Source organism: Delphinus delphis, chromosome 11 (genome assembly GCF_949987515.2).
Source record: "Delphinus delphis chromosome 11, mDelDel1.2, whole genome shotgun sequence".
NCBI classification, from domain to species: domain Eukaryota; kingdom Metazoa; phylum Chordata; class Mammalia; order Artiodactyla; family Delphinidae; genus Delphinus; species Delphinus delphis.
In genome coordinates, this window is record NC_082693.1 from 80,671,207 (window position 1) to 80,689,770 (window position 18,564).

Sequence of the window (18,564 nt, forward strand, 5' to 3'; positions counted from 1 at the left end):
GTAAATTTAAGAAAATTGAAATTGTATCAAGTATCTTTTCCGACCACAACTCTATGAGACTAGATATCAATTACAGGAAAAGATCTGTAAAAAATACAAACACATGGAGGCTAAAAAATACACTACTTAAAAACGAACTGATCACTGAAGAAATCAAAGAGGAATTCAAAAAATACCTAGAAACAAATGACAATGGAGACACGATGACCCAAAACCTATGGGATGCAGTAAAAGAAGTTCTAAGAGGGAAGTTTATAGCAATACAATCCTACCTGGAGAAACAGGAAACATCTCGAATAAACAACCTAACCTTGTACCTAAGGCAATTAGAGAAAGAAGAACAAAAAAACCCCAAAGTTAGCGGAAGGAAAGTAATCATAAAGATCAGAAAGAAATGAAAAAGAAATGAAGGACATGATAGCAAAGATCAATAAAACTAAAAGCTGGTTCTTTGAGAAGATAAACAAAATTGATAAACCATTAGCCAGACTCATCAAGAAACAGGGAGAAGACTCAAATCAATAGAATTAGAAATGAAAAAGGAGAAGAAACAACTGACACTGCAGAAATACAAAAGATCATGAGAGATTACTACAAGCAACTCTATGCCAATAAAATGGACAACCTGGAAGAAATGGACAAATTCTTAGAAATGCACAAACTGCCAAGACTGAATCATGGAGAAACAGAAAATATGAACAGACCAATACCAAGCACTGAAACTGAAACTGTGATTACAAATCTTCCAACAAACAAAAGCCCAGGACCAGATGGCTTCACAGGCGAATTCTATATCAAACATTTAGAGAAGAGCTAACACCTATCCTTCTCAAACTCTTCCAAAATATAGCAGAGGGAGGAACACTCCCAAACTCATTCTACAAGGCCACCATCACCCTGATACCAAAACCAGACAAGGATGTCACAAAGAAAAAAACTACAGGTCAATATCACTGATGAACATAGATGCAAAAATCCTTAACAAAATACTAGCAAACAGAATCCAACAGCACATTAAAAGGATCATACACCATGATCAAGTGGGGTTTATCCCAGGAATGCAAGGATTCTTCAATATACACAAATTAGTCAATGTGATACACCATATTAACAAATTGAAGGAGAAAATCCATATGGTCATCTCAATAGATGCAGAGAAAGCTTTCGACAAAATTCAACACCCACTTATGATAAAAACCCCGCAGAAAGTAAGCATAGAGGGAACTTTCCTCAACATAATAAAGGCCATATATGACAAACCCACAGCCAACATCGTCCTCAATGGTGAAAAACTGAAAGCATTTCCACCAAGATCAGGAACAAGACAATGTTGCCCACTCTCACCACTCTTATTCAACATAGTTTTGGAAGTTTTAGCCACAGCAATCTGAGAAGAAAAGGAAATAAAAGGAATCCAAATCGGAAAAGAAGAAGTAAAGCTGTCACTGTTTACAGATGACATGATACTATTCATAGAGAATCCTGAAGATGCTACCAGAAAACTACTAGAGCTAATCAATGAATTTGGTAAAGTAGCAGGATACAAAATTAATGCACAGAAATCTCTGGCCTTCCTATATACTAATGATGAAAAGTCTGAAAGTGAAATCAAGAAAACACTCCCATTTACCATTGCAACAAAAAGAATAAAATATCTAGGAATAAACCTACCTAAGGAGACAAAACACCTGTATGCAGAAAATTTTAAGACACTCACAAAAGAAATTAAAGATGATACAAATAGATGGCGAGATATACCATGTTCTTGGATTGGAAGAATCAACAGTGTGAAAATGACTCTACTACCCAAAGGAATCTACAGATTCAGTGCAATCCCTATCAAACTACCACTGGCATATTTCACAGAACTAGAACAAAAAATTTTACAATTTGTATGGGATCACAAAAGACCCCGAATAGCCAAAGCAATCTTGAAATGAAAAACGGAGATGGAGGAATCAGGCTCCCTGACTTCAGACTATACTACAAAGCTACAGTAATCAAGACAGTATGGTACTGGCACAAAAACAGAAATACAGATCAATGGAACAGGATAGAAAGCCCAGAGATAAACCCATGTACATATGGTCACCTTATCTTTGATAAAGGAGGCAGGAATGTACAGTGCAGAAAGGACAGCCTCTTCAATAAGTGGTGCTGGGAAAACCGGACAGGTACATGTAAAAGTATGAGATTAGATCACTCCCTAACACCATACACAAAAATAAGCTCAAAATGGATTAAAGACGTAAATGTAAGGCAAGAAACTATCAAACTCTTAGAGGAAAACACAGGCAGAACACTCTATGACATAAATCACAGCAAGATCCTTTTTGACCCACCTCCTAGAGATATGGAAATAAAAACAAAAATAAACAAATGGGACTTAACGAAACTTCAAAGCTTTTGCATAGCAAAGGAAACCATAAAGAAGACCAAAAGACAACCCTCAGAACGGGAGAAAATATTTGCAAATGAAGCAACTGACAACGGATTAATCTCCAATTTTACAAGCAGCTCATGCAGCTCAATAACAAAAAAACAAACAACCCAATCCAAAAATGGGCAGAAGACCTAAATAGACATTTCTCCAAAGAAGATATACAGACTGCCAACAAACACATGAAAGAATGCTCAACATCAATGCAAATCAAAATGCAAATCAAAACTACAATGAGATATCATCTCACACCAGTCAGAACAGCCATGATCAAAAAATCTAGAAACAATAAATGCTGGAGAGGGTGTGGAGAAAAGGGAACACTCTTGCACTGCTGGTGGGAATGTGAATTGGTACAGCCACTATGTAGAACAGTATGGAGGTTCTTTAAAAAACTACAAACAGAGCTACCATATGACCCAGAAATCCCACTACTGGGCATATACTCTGAGAAAACCATAATTCAAAAAGAGTCATGTACCAAAATGTTCATTGCAGCTCTATTTACAATAGCCAGGAGACAGAAACAATCTAAGTGTCCATCATCGGATTAATGGATAAGAAAATGTGGCACATATATACAATGGAATATTACTCAGCCATAAAAAGAAACGAAATTGAGCTATTTGTAATGAGGTGGATGGACCTAGAGTCTGTCATACAGAGTGAAGTAAGTCAGAAAGAGAAAGACAAATACCGTATGCTAACACATATATATGGAATTTAAGAAAAAAAAATGTCATGAAGAACGTAAGGGTAAGACAGGAATAAAGACACAGACCTACTAGAGAATGGACGTGAGGACGTGGGGAGGGGGAAGGGTAAGCTGTGACAAAGTGAGAGAGTGGCATGGACATATATACAGTACCAAACGTAAAATAGATAGCTAGTGGGAAGCAGCCACATAGCACAGGGAGATCAGCTCGGTGCTTTGTGACCACCTAGAGGGGTGGGATAGGGAGGGTGGGAGGGAGGGAGACGCAAGAGGGTAGAGATATGGGAACATGTATATGTATATGTATAACTGATTGACTTTGTTATAAAGCAGAAACTAACACACAATTGTAAGGCAATTATACTCCAATAAAGATGTAAAAAAAAATAGATAAGAAACAAGGATGTAGTATATAGCACAGGGAACTATTTATATTTTTAGTGGGATGTGATAATAAAAAATAAAAGAAGCTTCAATTTGAAAACAAAAAACAAAAAACAGTATGATACTGGCACAAAAACAGAAATATAGATCTATGGAACAGGACAGAAAGCCCAGAGATAAACTCATGCACATATGGTCACCTAATCTATGACAAAGGAGGCAAGAATATACAATGAAGAAAAGTCAGTTTCTTCAATAAGTGGTGCTGGGAAAACTGGACAGCTACATATAAAGAATGAAATTAGAATACTCTGTAACACCATACACAAAAATAAACTCAAAATGGATTAAGACCTAAATGTAAGGCCAGACACTATAAAACTCTTAGAGGAAAACATAGGTGGAACACTCTATGACATAAATCACAGCAAGATCCTTTTTGACCCACCTCCTAAAGAAATGGAAATAAAAACAAAAGTAAACAAATGGGACCTAATGAAACTTAAAAGCTTTTGCACAGCAAAGGAAACCATAAACAAGATGAAAAGACAACCCTCAGAATGGGAGAAAATATTTCCAAATGAAGTAACTGACAAAGGATTTATCTCCAAAATATACAAGCGGCTCATGCAGCTCAATATCAAAAAAGCAAACAACCCAATCAAAAAATGGGCAGAGGGCTTCCCTGCTGGCGCAGTGGTTGAGAGTCCGCCTGCCAATGTGGGGGACATGGGTTCGTGCCCCAGTCTGGGAGGATCCCACATGCTGCGGAGCAGCTGGGCCCGTGAGCCATGGCTGCTGAGCCTGCGCTGAGTCTGCTCCACAACGGGAGAGGCCACAGTGGTGAGAGGCCCGCGTACCGCAAAAAAAAAAAATGGATGGAAGACCTAAATAGACATTTATCCAAAGAAGATATACAGATTGCAACAAACACTTGAAAGGATGCTCAACGTCACTAATCATTAGAGAAATGCAAATCAAAACTACAATGAGGTATCACCTCACACCAGTCAGAATGGCCATCATCAAAAAATCTACAAACAATAAATGCTGGAGAGGGTGTGGAGAAAAGGGATCCCTCTTGCATTGTTGGTGGGAATGTAAATTGATACAGCCACTATGGAGAACAGTATGGAGGTTCCTATAAAAACTAAAAATAGAACTACCATATGACCCAGCAATCCCACTACTGGGCATATACCCTGAAAAAAATCATAATTCAAAAAGAGTCATGTAGCACAATGTTCATTGCAGCTCTATTTACAATGGTCAGCACATGGAAGCAACCTAAGTGTCCATCAACAGATGAACAGATAAAGAAGATGTGGCACATATATACAATGGAATATTACTCAGCCATAAAAAGAAATGAAACTGTGTTATCTGTAGTGAGGTGGATGGACCTAGAGTCTATCATACAGAGTGAAGTAAGTCAGAAACAGAAAAACAAATACCGTATGCTAACACATGTATATGGAATCTAAAAACAACAAAAAAGAAAAGGTTCTGAAGATCCTAGGGGCAGGACAGGAATAAAGATGCAGATGTAGAGAATGGACTACAGGACGTCGGGAGGAAAAGGGTAAGCTAGGATGAAGTGAGAGAATGGCATGGACATATATACACTACCAAATATAAAATATTTAGCTAGTGGGAAGCAGCCACACAGCACAGGGTGATCAGCTTGGTGCTCTGTGACCACCTAGAGGGGTGGGAGGGAGACACAGAGGGAGGAGATATGGGGATATATGAATACGTATAGCTGATTCACTTTGTTATACAGCAGAAACTAACACACCATTTTAAAGCAATTGTAGTCCAATAAAGATGTTAAAACTAAAAAGAAAAAAAAAGATAACAATCAAATGTTTAAAATGGATACAGGACTTGAATAGAGATTCTTCAAAGAAGATATACAAATGACCAACAAGCATATGAAAATATGCTCAACATCACTTAATTGTTAGAGAAATGCAAATTAACATTACAATGAAATGTCACCTGAAGCCCATTAGAGTAGCTACTATCAAAAAAAAAAAAAAAAAAGAAAATAACAAGTGTTGATGAGAATGTGGAGAAATTGGAACACTTGTGCATTGCTGGTGGAAATGAATGATGTGCAGAACTATAGAAAACAGTCTGGTGGTTCCTCGAAAAATTAAAACTAGAATTTCCATATGATCCAGAAATTTCACTACTGTGTATTTATCCGAAGAACTTAAAGTAGGATCTCAAAGAGGTATCTGCACATCCATATTCACAGAAGCATTATTCACAAGACCCAAAAGGTGGAAACCACCCAAGAATCCATCAGTGGATGAATGGATAACAAAATGTGGTACACAGATACAATGGAATATTACTCAGCTGTAAAAAGGAAGGAAATTCTAAAACATGCTATAATGTGGATAAACCTTCAGGACATTATGCTAAGTAAAACAGCCAGTCACAAAAAGACAAATACTGATATGATCCCACTTAAGTGAGGTAGAGTAGTCAAAATCAAGAGATAGAAAGTAGAGTGGTGGTATACTTTAAAATGGTTACTATATTAAATGTGTATTTAACCACAATTTTTTTTTAAGTTCAACAGGGAAATGTACGCAAATGTAACATTTAAAATCAATAGAGAGGGACTTCTCTGGTGGCGCAGTGGTTAAGAATCCACCTGCCAATGCAAGGGACATGGGTTCGAGCCCTGGTCTGGGAAGATCCCACATGCCATGGCGCAACTAAGCCCATATGCCACAGCTACTGAGCCTGCACTCTACAGCCCGCAAGCCACAACTACTGAGTCCGCGTGCCACAACTACTGAAGCCCGTGTGCCTAGAGCCCGTGCTCCACAACAAGAGAAGCCACTGCAGTGAGAAGCCTGAGAACCACAACGAAGAGTAGCCCCTGCTCGCCACAACTAGAGAGAAAGCCTGCGCACAGCAACGAAGACCCAACGCAGCCAAAAAAAAAAAATCAATTGAGAAAGGCTGGACTATTCAATGAATGGTGCTGGTACAACTGATCATTAATTTGGGAGCGGGAAGGAACCCAGGATAAATTACAGAATTAAAAATACACACTGTATACATATATATATATATATATATGCATATATACTTATACACATTATACGTTTACATTATTATACATTTACAGCCATACCTCATTTTATTGCGATGCACGTAACTGTGCTCACAGATTTTGTACCAATTCAAAGTTTCTGGCAACCCTGCAATGAATAAGTCTATAACTGCCTTTGTTCCAAAGCATTTGCTCACTTCATGTCTCCATGTCACATTTTGATAATTCACAATATTTCAAACTTTTTCATTATTATTATATTGTGGTGATCTGTGATCAGTGATCTTTGATGTTACTATTGTAATTGTTTGGGAGCTCCATGAACAGTGCCCAAGTAAAAAGGAAAACAGTGGATAAATGTGTGTGTTCCGACTGCTCCACCAACCAGCCTTTCTATTCCTCTCCTCGGGCCTCCTTTTTCCATGACACAACAATATTGAAATTATGCCAATTAATAACTCTACAGTGGCCTGTAAGTGTTCAAGTGAAAGGAAGAGTCCCATGTTATCTCACTTTAAATCAAAGCCTAGAAACAATTAAGCTTAGTGAGGAAGACACCCTGAACGCTGAGACAGTCCAAAAGCTAGGGCTCTTGCGCCAAACAATCAGCCAAGTTGTGAATGCCAAGGAAAAGCCCTTGAAGAAAATTTAAAGTGCTACTGCAGTGAACACACAAATGAGAAAGTGAAACAGCCTTATTGCTGATGTAGAGAGTTTCAGTGGTCTGGACAGAAGACTAAACCAGCCACAACATTTCCTTAAGCCAAAGCCTAATCCAGAGCAAGTCCCTAACTCTCTTCAATGCTATGAAAGCCGAGAGTGATAAGTAAACTGCAGAAGAAAAGTTTAAGGCTAGCAGAAATTGGTTCATGCGGTTTAGGGAAAGAAGCTGTCTCCAAAATATAAAAGTGTAAGGTGGGGCTTCCCTGGTGGCGCAGTGGTTGGGAGTCCGCCTGCCGATGCAGGGGACACGGGTTCGGGCCCTGGTCCGAGAAAATCCCACACGCCGTGGAGCGGCTGGACCCTGAGCCATGGCCGCTGGGCCTGCGCGTCTGGAGCCTGTGCTCCGCGGCGCGAGGGGCCACGGCAGTGGGAGGCCCGCGTGCTGAAGAAAAAAAAAAAATTAAAGAAAAGTGTAAGGTGAAGAAGCAAGTGTTGATGCAGAAGCTGCATCAAGTTATTCAGAAGATCTAGCTAAGATAATTAATAAAGGTAGCTATACTAAACAACAGATTTTCGATTTAGAGAAACAGCCTTATATTGGAAGAAGACGACTTTCATAGGTAAAGAGCAGTCAATGCCTGGCTTCAAAGCACCAAAGGACAGGCTGACTCTCATATTAGGAACTAATGCAGCTGGTGACTTCAAGTTGAAGCCAATGCTCACTTAACATTCTTAAAATCCTAGGGCCCTAAAGAATTATGCTAAATCTACTCTGTCTATGCTCTAAAAATGGAAAAACAAATCCTGGATGACAGTCCATCTGCTTACAACATGGTTTACTGAATATTTTAAGTCCACTGTTGATATTATTCAGAAAAAATAAAAATTCTTTTCAAGATATTACTAACAAGCACCTGATCACCCATGAGCTCCGATAGAGATGTACAAGATTCATGTTGATTTCATGCCTGCTAACACAATATTCATTCTGCAGCCCATGGATCAAGGAGTCATTTTGACTTTCAAGTATTACAATTTAAGAAATACATTTGTAAGGCTAAGCTGTCATAGATTATGATTCCTCTGATGCATCTGGGCTGTCAATTGAAAACCTTCAGGAAAGGATTCACCATTCTAGATGCCACTAAGAACATTTATGATTCATGGGAAGAGGTCAAAATATTAACATTAACAAGAGTTTCGAAGAAGTTGATTTCAATCCTCATGAATGACTTTTGAGGAGTTTAAGACTTCAATGGAGGAAGTAACTGCAGATGTGGTAGAAACTGCAAGAGAACAAGAATTAGGAGTGAAGCCTGAAGATGTGACTGAATTGCTGCAGTCTCATGATAAAACTTTAATGGATGAGGAGATGCTTCTTACGAATGAGCAAAGAGAGTGGTTTCTTGAGATGGAATCTACTCCTGGTGAAGATGCTGTAAAGATTATTAAAATGACAACAGGATTTCAAATATTACATAAACTTATTAGTTGATAGAGCAGCTGCAGGGTTTGAGAGGATTGACTCCAATTTTGAAAGAAGTTTTACTGTGGGTAAAATGCTATCAAACATCCTTGCATGCTACAGGGAAATCATTCATGAAAGGAAGAGTCAGTTGATGCAGCGAACTTCATTATGATCTTATGTTAAGAAATTGGCACGGCCACCCCAACCTGCAGCAAATACTACCCTGATGAGTCAGCAGCCATTGACATTGAGGCAAAATCCTCCACCAGCAAAAAGATTGTAACTCTCTGAAGACTCAGATCAGATGATGGATAGTTTTTAGCAATAAAGTATTTTTATTGAAGTATAATTGACTTACAATATTATATTAGTTTCAGCTGTATGACACAGTGATTCAATATTTTTATGTATTACAAAACGATCACCACAATAAGTCGTTACCACCTAACACCATACCAATTTATTAGTGTTATCGACTATATTCCCTATGATGCACATTACAACCCCATGACTTATAACTGGAAGACTGTACTTCTTAACCTCTCTTCCTATTTCACTCAGCCCTTCACCCCCTCCTTTCTGGAAACCGCCAGTTTGTTCTCTGTATCTATGAATCTGTTTATATTTTCTCATTCATTTACATTCAATGGTATTTATCTTTCTTTACCTGACATTTTTCTTAGCATGATACCCTCTAGGTCCATCCACGGTGTCACAAACAGCAAGAATATTTTTATGGCTGAGTAATATTCCATTGTGTATGTATATACCACACCTTCTTATCCATTCATCCATTGATAGTCACTTAGGCTGCTTCCATATGTTGGCTATTATAAATAATGCTGCAATGAACATAAGGGTGCATATATCTTTTCAAACTACTGTTTTCATTTTCTTCAGATAAATACCCAGGAGTAGATTTGCTGGATTGTCTGTTAGTTCTATTTTTAATTTTTGGAGACACTGCCATACTATTTTCCATAGCAACGACAATAGTTTACATTCGCATCATCTGTGCAGGAGGGTTCCCTTGTCTCTACATCCTAGCCAACACTGGTTATTTGTTTTTTGGGTTTTTTTTCTTGTTGTCTTTGATAACAGCCATCCTGACAGGTGTGAGCTGGTATCTCTTTGCGGTTTTGATTTGCATATCCCTGACCACTAGTGATGTTCAGCATCTTTTCATGTGCCTGTTGACCATCTGTATGCCTTCTTTGGAAAAATGTCTATTCAGATCCTCTGTCTACTTTTTAATCAAGTTGTTTGTTTTGATGTTGAGTTGAATGAGTTATTTGTATATTTTGTATATTAACCCCTTATTGGATATACCATTTGCAAATATTTTCTCCCATTCAGTAGGCTGTTTTCTTTTGTTGATAGTTTAGCTCACTGTGCAAAAGCTTTTTAGTTCAATGTAGTCCCATTTGTTTATTTTTGCTTTTACCTCCCTTGCCTGAGGAGACATAACCAAAAAAATATTGCTAAGACTGATGTCAAAGAGCATGCTGTCTATGTTTTCTTGTAGCAGGTTTATGGTTTCAGGTCTTGTATTTAAGTCTTTAATCTATTTTGAGGGGGTTTTTTTGTATATGGTGTGAGAAAGTATTCCAGTTTGATTCTTTTGCATGTAGCTGTCCAGTTTTCCCAACACCATTTATTGAAGAGGCTGTCTTTTCCCCATTGTATGTTCTTGCCTCATTTGTCAGAGATTAATTGATCATATAAGTGTGGGTTTATTTCTGGGATCTCTATTTCGTTCCATTGATCTATGTGTCTGTTTTTGCACCAGTACAATATTATTTTGATTACTATAGCTTTGTAGTATAGTTTGAAATGAGGGAGCATGATACCTCCAGCTTTGTTCTTTCTCAAGATTGTTTTGGCTGCTCAGGATCTTTTGTGTTTCCATAAAAATTTTAGAATTATTTGTTCTAGTTCTGTGAAAAATGCCGTGGGTATTTTGACAGAGATTGCATTGAATCTGTAGATTGCCTTTGGAGGTGTGGTTATTTTAACAATATTAATTCTTCCAGTCCATATGCACAGTGTATCTTTCCATTATTTTGTGTCATCTTCAATTTCTTTCAGCAGAGGCTTATAGTTTTCTGAACAGCAGGTCTTTTACCTCCTTGGTTGGATTTATTCCTAGGTATTTTATTCTTATTGATGCAATTCTAAATGGGACTGCTTCCTTAATTTCTCTTTCTGATAGTCCATTGTTGGTGTATAGAAACAACATATTTTTGTATATCAATTGTTTATCATGTAACTTTACAGAATTCATTTATTATATCTAACAGTTTTTTGGTGGCAACTTTAGGATTTCTACATATAGTATCATGTCATCTGCAAACAGTGAGAATTGGTTGTTGTTTTGGGGGGGGTTTGTTTTATTTTGTTTTTAGGCCACGCCATGCAGCTTGCAGGATCCTAGTTCCCCGACTAGAGATTGAACTTGTGCCCCTGGCAGTGAAAGTGCAGAGTCCTAACCACTAGACTGCAAGTGAATTCCCAGTGAGAGCTTTATTTCTTCCCCTTTCAATTTGGATTCCTTTTATTTTTCTTTTCTGATTCTGTGGCTAGGACTTCCAAAACTATGCTGAATAAAAGTGGTAAGTGTGTTCATCCTCGTCTTGTTCCTGATCTTAAAGGAAATGCTTTCTGCTTTTCAGCATTGAGTATGGTGCTGTTTATGACAATTTAGGTATTTTCTAAGACAAAATAGGTTTTCTGTACCATATCAGTTACTTATAAGCCCTACTGGAAGAATCTTTAATAGTCACGTTTATGTTCAAGGCAATCTAGGCTTTTTCTATCATGCTACTCAAAATTATTCCAGCTCCTACCCACTGTCCAACTCCAAAGCCACTTCCACATTTTAGTGTATTTGTTACAGCAGCATCCCACTTCTAGGTACCAAAATGTGTGTTAGTTTCCCAGGGCTGCTATAACAAATTATCACAAACTCAGTAGCTTAAAACAACAGAAATTTATTCTCTTATAGTTCTGAATGTCAAAAGTCCAAAATGATTCTCACAGGGCTAAAATCAAGATATTGGTGGGGCTGGATCCTCTAGGGGAGAATGCATTTCCTACTTTTCAGCCAACTACATTCCTTGGTTCATGGCCACATCACTTCAACCTCTGTATCCATCATCACATATCCTTCTCTGACTTTGACCCTCTATCCTTTTTCTTTTTTAAATATTTATTTATTTACTTACTTATTTATTTTGGCTGCACTGGGTCTTTGTTGTGGCACAGGGGATCTTCATTGCAGCAGGTGGGATCTTTAGTTGCAGCATGAGGACTTCTTAGTTGTGGCATGTGGGCTTCTTAGTTGTGGCATGCGGGCTTCTTAGTGCAGCATGTGGACTTGTTAATTGCGGCATGCATGCGGGATCTAGTTCCCCAAGCAGGGATCAAACCCTGGCTCCCTGCATTGGGAGCACAAAGTCTTACCCACTGGATCACCATAAGGACCATTGGGCTCACACTGGGTCCACCTGAATAATCCAGGGTATCTCCCTACCTCAGGATCCTTAACTTAATCATATCTGCAAAGTCCCTTTGCCATGTAAGGTCACATATTCACAAGTTGTAAAGATTAGATATGGGCATCTTTGGAGGGAATTAATCTGCCTACTACAGCCATGTCCATTATTAACTGAATTCTGTTTAAAATGTTTAACTCATATTTTCACCTACATAGTTTTAAGCACTGCCCCCACTGAATGCTCATCTTACTGAACTAACATTTTTGCCATTTCCATATTTCAAATGTTGGTTCCTTTAAAAGTTTTGGCAAGAAGAAATTCAGCAACAGAATAAGATTATGTATTGCATCACAAATTCCCAGAGCTGTTAATATCTGAATAATTCTTTATTATTTTTGTTTGGAATATTTCCAAAGTATGTAGTAGTTTTATTACAGGGGAAAAGTTAAACCCCTATCCAAAACCGTAACTATTCTGGAGTTAAACGATACCTAAAGTATCATCTCAATGTCAAGGATGACAAATATAAGGCCCAGGGAGGTTAAATAATTTACCCAGTGACACAGACTCTTATGTAGAGGAGAAGGAACATAAATTTATTTTAAGAATGTCTAATGACTAACTATGAAAAGCTAAGAGCTGCTGCATTTACATAAAAATAATTTATTTAAAAAATTTTTTTATTGAAGTTATAGTTAATTTTCAGTTTTGTGCCAATCTCTGCTGTGCAGCAAAGTGACTCAGTAATACACACGTAGACATTCTTTTTTTATATTCTTTTCCATTATAGTTGATCACAGGATATTGAATATAGTTCCCTGTGCTCTACAGTAGGACCTTGTTGTTTACCCATTCTAAATGTAATAGTTTGCATCTACCAACCCCAGTCCATCCCTCTCCCTCCCCGTTTCCCCTTGGCAACCACAAGTCTGTTCCCTTTGTCTATGAGTCTGTTTCAGTTTTGTAGATAAGTTCATTTGTGTCATATTTTAGATTACACATATAAGTGATACCATATGGTATTTGTCTTTCTCTTTCTGACTTACTTCACTTAGTATGCTAATCTCCAGTTGTATCCATGTTGCTGTAAATGACATTATTTCATTCTTTTTTATGGCTGAACAGTATTGTGTATACGTATACAATCACAACTTCTTTATCCATTCATGTGTTGATGGACATTTAAGTTGTTTTCATGTTTTGGCTATTGTGAACAGTGCTGCTATGAACATGGGGGTGCATGTTACCTTTTGGTACAGAAACAGGCATACGGATCAATGCAACAGAATAGGGAGCCCAGAAATAAACCCACACACCTATGGTCAACTAATCCTTGACAAAGGAGGCAAGAATATAAAATGGGAAAAAGACAGTCTCTTCAGCAAGTGGTACTTGGAAAGTCGGACACCTGCATGTAAATCAATGAAGTTAGAACACACCCTCATACCATGTACAAAAATAAACTCAAAAATAAACTCAAAACATACATAAGACATGACACCATAAAACTCCTGGAAGAGAACATAGGCAAAACATTCTCTGACATAAATCGTACCAATGTTTTCTTAGGTTAGTCTCCCAAGAATTTATTAATCTCAGTTCCAGGTAGATTTTTATTTAGCCATCTGAGCTTCTTAAGTATTGAAGCAAATATTAAGATAGTTTTCTAAATACCTAGAGGAATTTAAGATAAACTTCATCAGACTCATGAAAATAGACATATTTGCCAGAACACTACACTGATACTCATAGTTACCAGGCCAAGTAAGAGAGGTTCTACTGTTGTTGGTCTAATAACTGGTTAGGAAAAAATCCTGAAAGTCCTTAGGCCCTACAAGTAATATAGCTTCTGGTTTCCCTGGAGACAAGGCAATTAGCTCAGTGGTCTAGTGGAAGCCTAAGATAAATATCTTGTAACATACGTGCACAGCATAAAAGTGTTTTTAAGAAAATCGGTATATCTTCACTTTACTTTTTAAAAAGCACCTAAATTAAATTATACTGTATCCAGTGGTACCTATTCCTTTCAACAAATACCAGAACCTCTTGGATACATTTGAAAGGTTAGTTTGATTAGTAAACGTATGTTAGGCTTATTCTTTTTGCTAATTATAAATAATGTAGACGTGAAGTGGAAATCAAAATATAAAGACTTTGGACAGGCCAGTAAGAATTGCTATTGATATGTGACTAGGCCTCTCAATAAATAAAGAATAAAATATTCATATTACCAGAAATAACCAGATACTTCAATATGAAGGGAAGAAAATGTTCATTTTTACTTACAGAACTGAAGACTCAAAAACTATGCTTTATGTGCATACGTATGTGCATGTTATGTATATTGTCATGCCAATAAAGATATTTTAATCTTACTGAATTTATAATATTTATAATAGCTGGCAAAATTTCTCAGAACTTTTTTAGTAGGCCAATTTGATAATGAGTAAAGAATAGAGCATAAATGTGATGTTTAAGGCTCTTTTCACCATGTAGTCAGGGTACAGATGTCTAGGGAAAATCTCAGCATTTTGAGGGTGTGTCAAAACATAAAATTTTTGATGGCTGTAAAAATAGATATTGTTAATAAAAATAGCTTTACTCTTCCTGTTAATAGAAATAATATCCTAATAAAAAAATAGAAATTATAAAGAAAATAAAATTTACACCATCCAGAAATAAGTACTTTAAACATTTCACTGAACATATTATACTTTCATACCCAAACACACATACACAGACGATTTTACATAAATTGGACCACAAGTATAAAGCTAGTTCGAAATGTTTGTTTTGCTCTTTTTCTTTAAAAAAAAAATCAGGTATATCTTTTCATTTCAATAAATAGGGAACTACATAATCATTCTTACGGCTTCAGAGTATTCTTCCATAGAATGCTCCATAATTTATTTAACCAAATCCTCACTGTAAGATATTAATCCTGTTTATGATATTTTTTGCTACAATAAACCTTGATAAACGTTCTGTACGTCCAGCTTGTTTACCACCTTGTCCAATTCTCTTTAAGGTAAACTGTCTACAATTAATTCTAACTGTCTGCAGTTAGAAGTGCTGGATAAGACAGTATGCATGTTTTAACTCATACCTAACAGAAAGTTTGTCTAACCCTTTCTGAAAGCAATTTGTCAGTACGTATTAAGATCCTTAGATCCACCCATGGGAGGAGGGGTGGTCTGCTGATCTGTGTGGCCTTGTGAGGGGTTTAGGCCTAGTTGGAAGCTACAGTTTCTGGAGGAGAGGTGCAGTGGAATTACGACTGAATACCAATATCTGTGCACATCAACATCTGTGCACCCTGATATCTACTGGGGCCTCAACCTCTGCATGTCCTGACGTCTCCATGCTCTAGGCAGGGCACAGTCAGGTCCAGGAGCAACTGTCTCTAGCACTGAGCAGTTAGTAATCAGCTCCCCCACCCTGTCCTCAGTCACTCAGAGACAAAGCCTGCAGAAGACCACTGCTAGCCCACCTGCCAGCGAGACCAGGGAAACAGGGTGCCCTGCAAGGTGTGGTAAGGAAGGTGCGGAGGAGCCTCTAGGAGCTGTCTTGATAAAAGATAGCGATGAACAGCCAATATACATTACCATACTACAAAGCCGAAGGCAGCCTTGCAATGAGCAAGTTTAATACCTCCATGGGGAAACTGCAGCGACACCTGTACAAGGGGGAGTACCCTATATTCCACTATGCACCAGTGTTTGAGAGTGACTTTATACAGGTCAGCAGAAAAGGAGAAGTGATTGATGTGCACAACTGGGCCCGAATGGTGACTGTCGGCATCGTTCGTACCAGCCCCCGCCTCACACTACCTGATGTCATGCTGCTGGCCCGACCAGCTGGTATCTGTGATGACTATAACAGATATGGCCCTGCCACCCAGGAAAGAGGTAAAAAGCCTACACAGATCTTAGAGCTAACCAGGCTGCTTCCCTTGAAGTTTGTAAAGATATCCATCCATAACAGTAAAAAACAACCGCTCCACCTGAAGCTTACCACTGGCCGCTCTTTCTACCTTCAGCTGTGTCCCCCTTCAGATACAAGAGATCTTTTCATTCAGTGGGAAAACCTCATTTACATCCTGAGACCACCAGTGGAGGCTTACAGCAGCACCCAGGTCATTCCAGCTAGGGACACTCTGGACATAACTGGGTTTGAGGAAGAGAGTAAGGGCCCAGTGGTAAGCACTCCGCAATCTCTAAAAGACGAGGCCAAGGTGCTTAGGGAGAAGAGCTAAAGGTCCTGCAGAGGCTTTGGTACACAGGCTCACCTGGAAAATACATGGATTTTTGGAAGGACTCAGGGCCAAATGAGCCTCATTTGGAGGCCATGGCACACTGAGGAGGTTCCTAGTACTTCTCCAAAGTGTTTCCCAAGGCTGTATTTCAGAGATTCCTTAGCTGTCAGCAACCCTTAATTTCATATCCAATATTGTATTGCCATCTGCAGCATCCTGACCATCCAATCTATTCTTTTTTTTATGTTTCTCTAGCTTTTCTCATTTTTTTATTGGAGTATAGTTGCTTTACACTGCTGTGTCAGTTTCTCTATACAGCAAAGTGAATCAGCCACACATATACATATATCCCCTCTTTTTTGGATTTCCTTCCCATTTAGGTCACCACAGAGCACCGAGGAGAGTTCCCTGTGCTGTACAGTAGGTTCTCATTAGTTATCTATTTAATACATAATAGTGTATATATGTCAATCACAATCTCCCAATTCATCTCACCCCCCCCTTCCCCCTTGGTATCCATACATTTGTTCTCTACGTCTGTGTCTCTATTTCTGCTTTGCAAATAAGATCATGTATACCATTTTTCTAGGTTCCATAGATAGATAGATAGATAGATAGATAGATAGATAGATAGATAGATAGATAGATATAGATAGATAGATATCACATTAATATATTTTTCTCTTTCTGACTTACTTCACTCTATGACAGTCTCTAGGTCCATCTACATCTCTGCAAATGACACCGTTTTGTTCCTTTTTATGGCTGAGTAATATTCCATTGTATATATGTGCAACATCTTCTTTATCAATTCATCTGTTGATGGACATTTAGGTTGCTTCTATGTCCTGGCAATTGTAAATACTGTTGCAATGAACATTGGGATGCATGTGTCTTTTTGAGTTATGGTTTTCTCTGGGTATATGCCAGTAGTGGGATTGCTGGGTCATATGGTAGTTCTATTTTTAGTTTAAGGAAACTCCATACTATTCTCCATAGTGGCTGTATCAATTTACATTCCCAACAACGGTGCAAGAGGGTTCCCTTTTCTCCATACCCTCTCCAGCATTTATTGTTTGTAGATTTTTTGACGATGGCCATTCTGATTGGTGTGAGGTGATACCTCATTGTAGTTTTGATTTGCATTTCTCTAATAATTAGTGATGTTGAGCAGCTTTCCATGTGCCTCTTGGCCATTTGTATGTCTTCTTTGGAGAAATGTCTATTTAGGTCTTCTGCCCATTTTTTGATTGGGTTGTTTTTTTGGGTTTTTTTTGCGGTATGCGGGCCTCTCACTGTTGTGGCCTCTCCCGTTGCAGAGCACAGGTTCCGGAGGCGCAGGCTCAGCGGCCATGACTCACGGGCCTAGCCACTCCACGGCATGTGTGATCTTCCCGGACTGAGGCATGAACCTGTGTCCCCTGCATCAGCAGGTGGACTCTCAACCACTGTGCCACCAGGGAAGCCCTGTTTGTTTTTTAATATTGAGCTGCAAGAGCTGTTTATATATTTTGGAGATTAATCCTTTGTCCGTTTATTCATTTGCAAATATTTTCTCCCATTCTGAGGGTTGTTTTTTCGTCTTGTTTACGGTTTCCTTTGCTGTGAAAAAGCTTTGAAGTTTCATTAGGTGCCATTCGTTTATTTTTGTTTTTATTTCCATTTCTCTAGGAGGTGGGTCAAAAAGGATCTTGCTGTGATTTATGTCATAGAGTGTTCTGCCTATGTTTTCCTCTAAGAGTTTTATAGTGTCTGGCCTCACATTTAGGTCTTTAATCCATTTTGAGTTTATTTTTGTGTATGGCGTTAGGGAGTGTTCTAATTTCATCATCCAATCTATTCTTGAACATACTCCAACCCAGCTAAGCTGACATGTTGCAGAATGTATGTCTCCCTGTGACTGCCTTGTACTGATTTTTGTATACATCAGTGACAGTGAGATGTGCACAATTTGCTAGTAGCTATCAAAATATTAAGGCACATACCACCTGACCAGCAGAAATACTAACAAAAGTGTATTTTAGTAAGTGTTCTCACTGACACAAACTGTCCAAGCAAATTGGATG

The 18,564-nt window shown here is 38.3% G+C and overlaps 2 protein-coding genes across 6 annotated transcripts in view; one reads left to right on the forward strand and one right to left on the reverse strand.

Annotated features, from left to right (window-relative positions):
• Window positions 1-18,564, reverse strand: part of ANKS1B (ankyrin repeat and sterile alpha motif domain containing 1B) — a 1,152,360-nt gene that overhangs the window by 814,911 nt on the left and 318,885 nt on the right. The window lies entirely within an intron of this gene.
• Window positions 15,827-16,498, forward strand: GARIN6 (golgi associated RAB2 interactor family member 6). Its single transcript, XM_060025922.1, has one exon. The coding sequence runs from the start codon at window positions 15,827-15,829 to the stop codon at window positions 16,496-16,498; it is 672 nt and encodes a 223-aa protein (XP_059881905.1).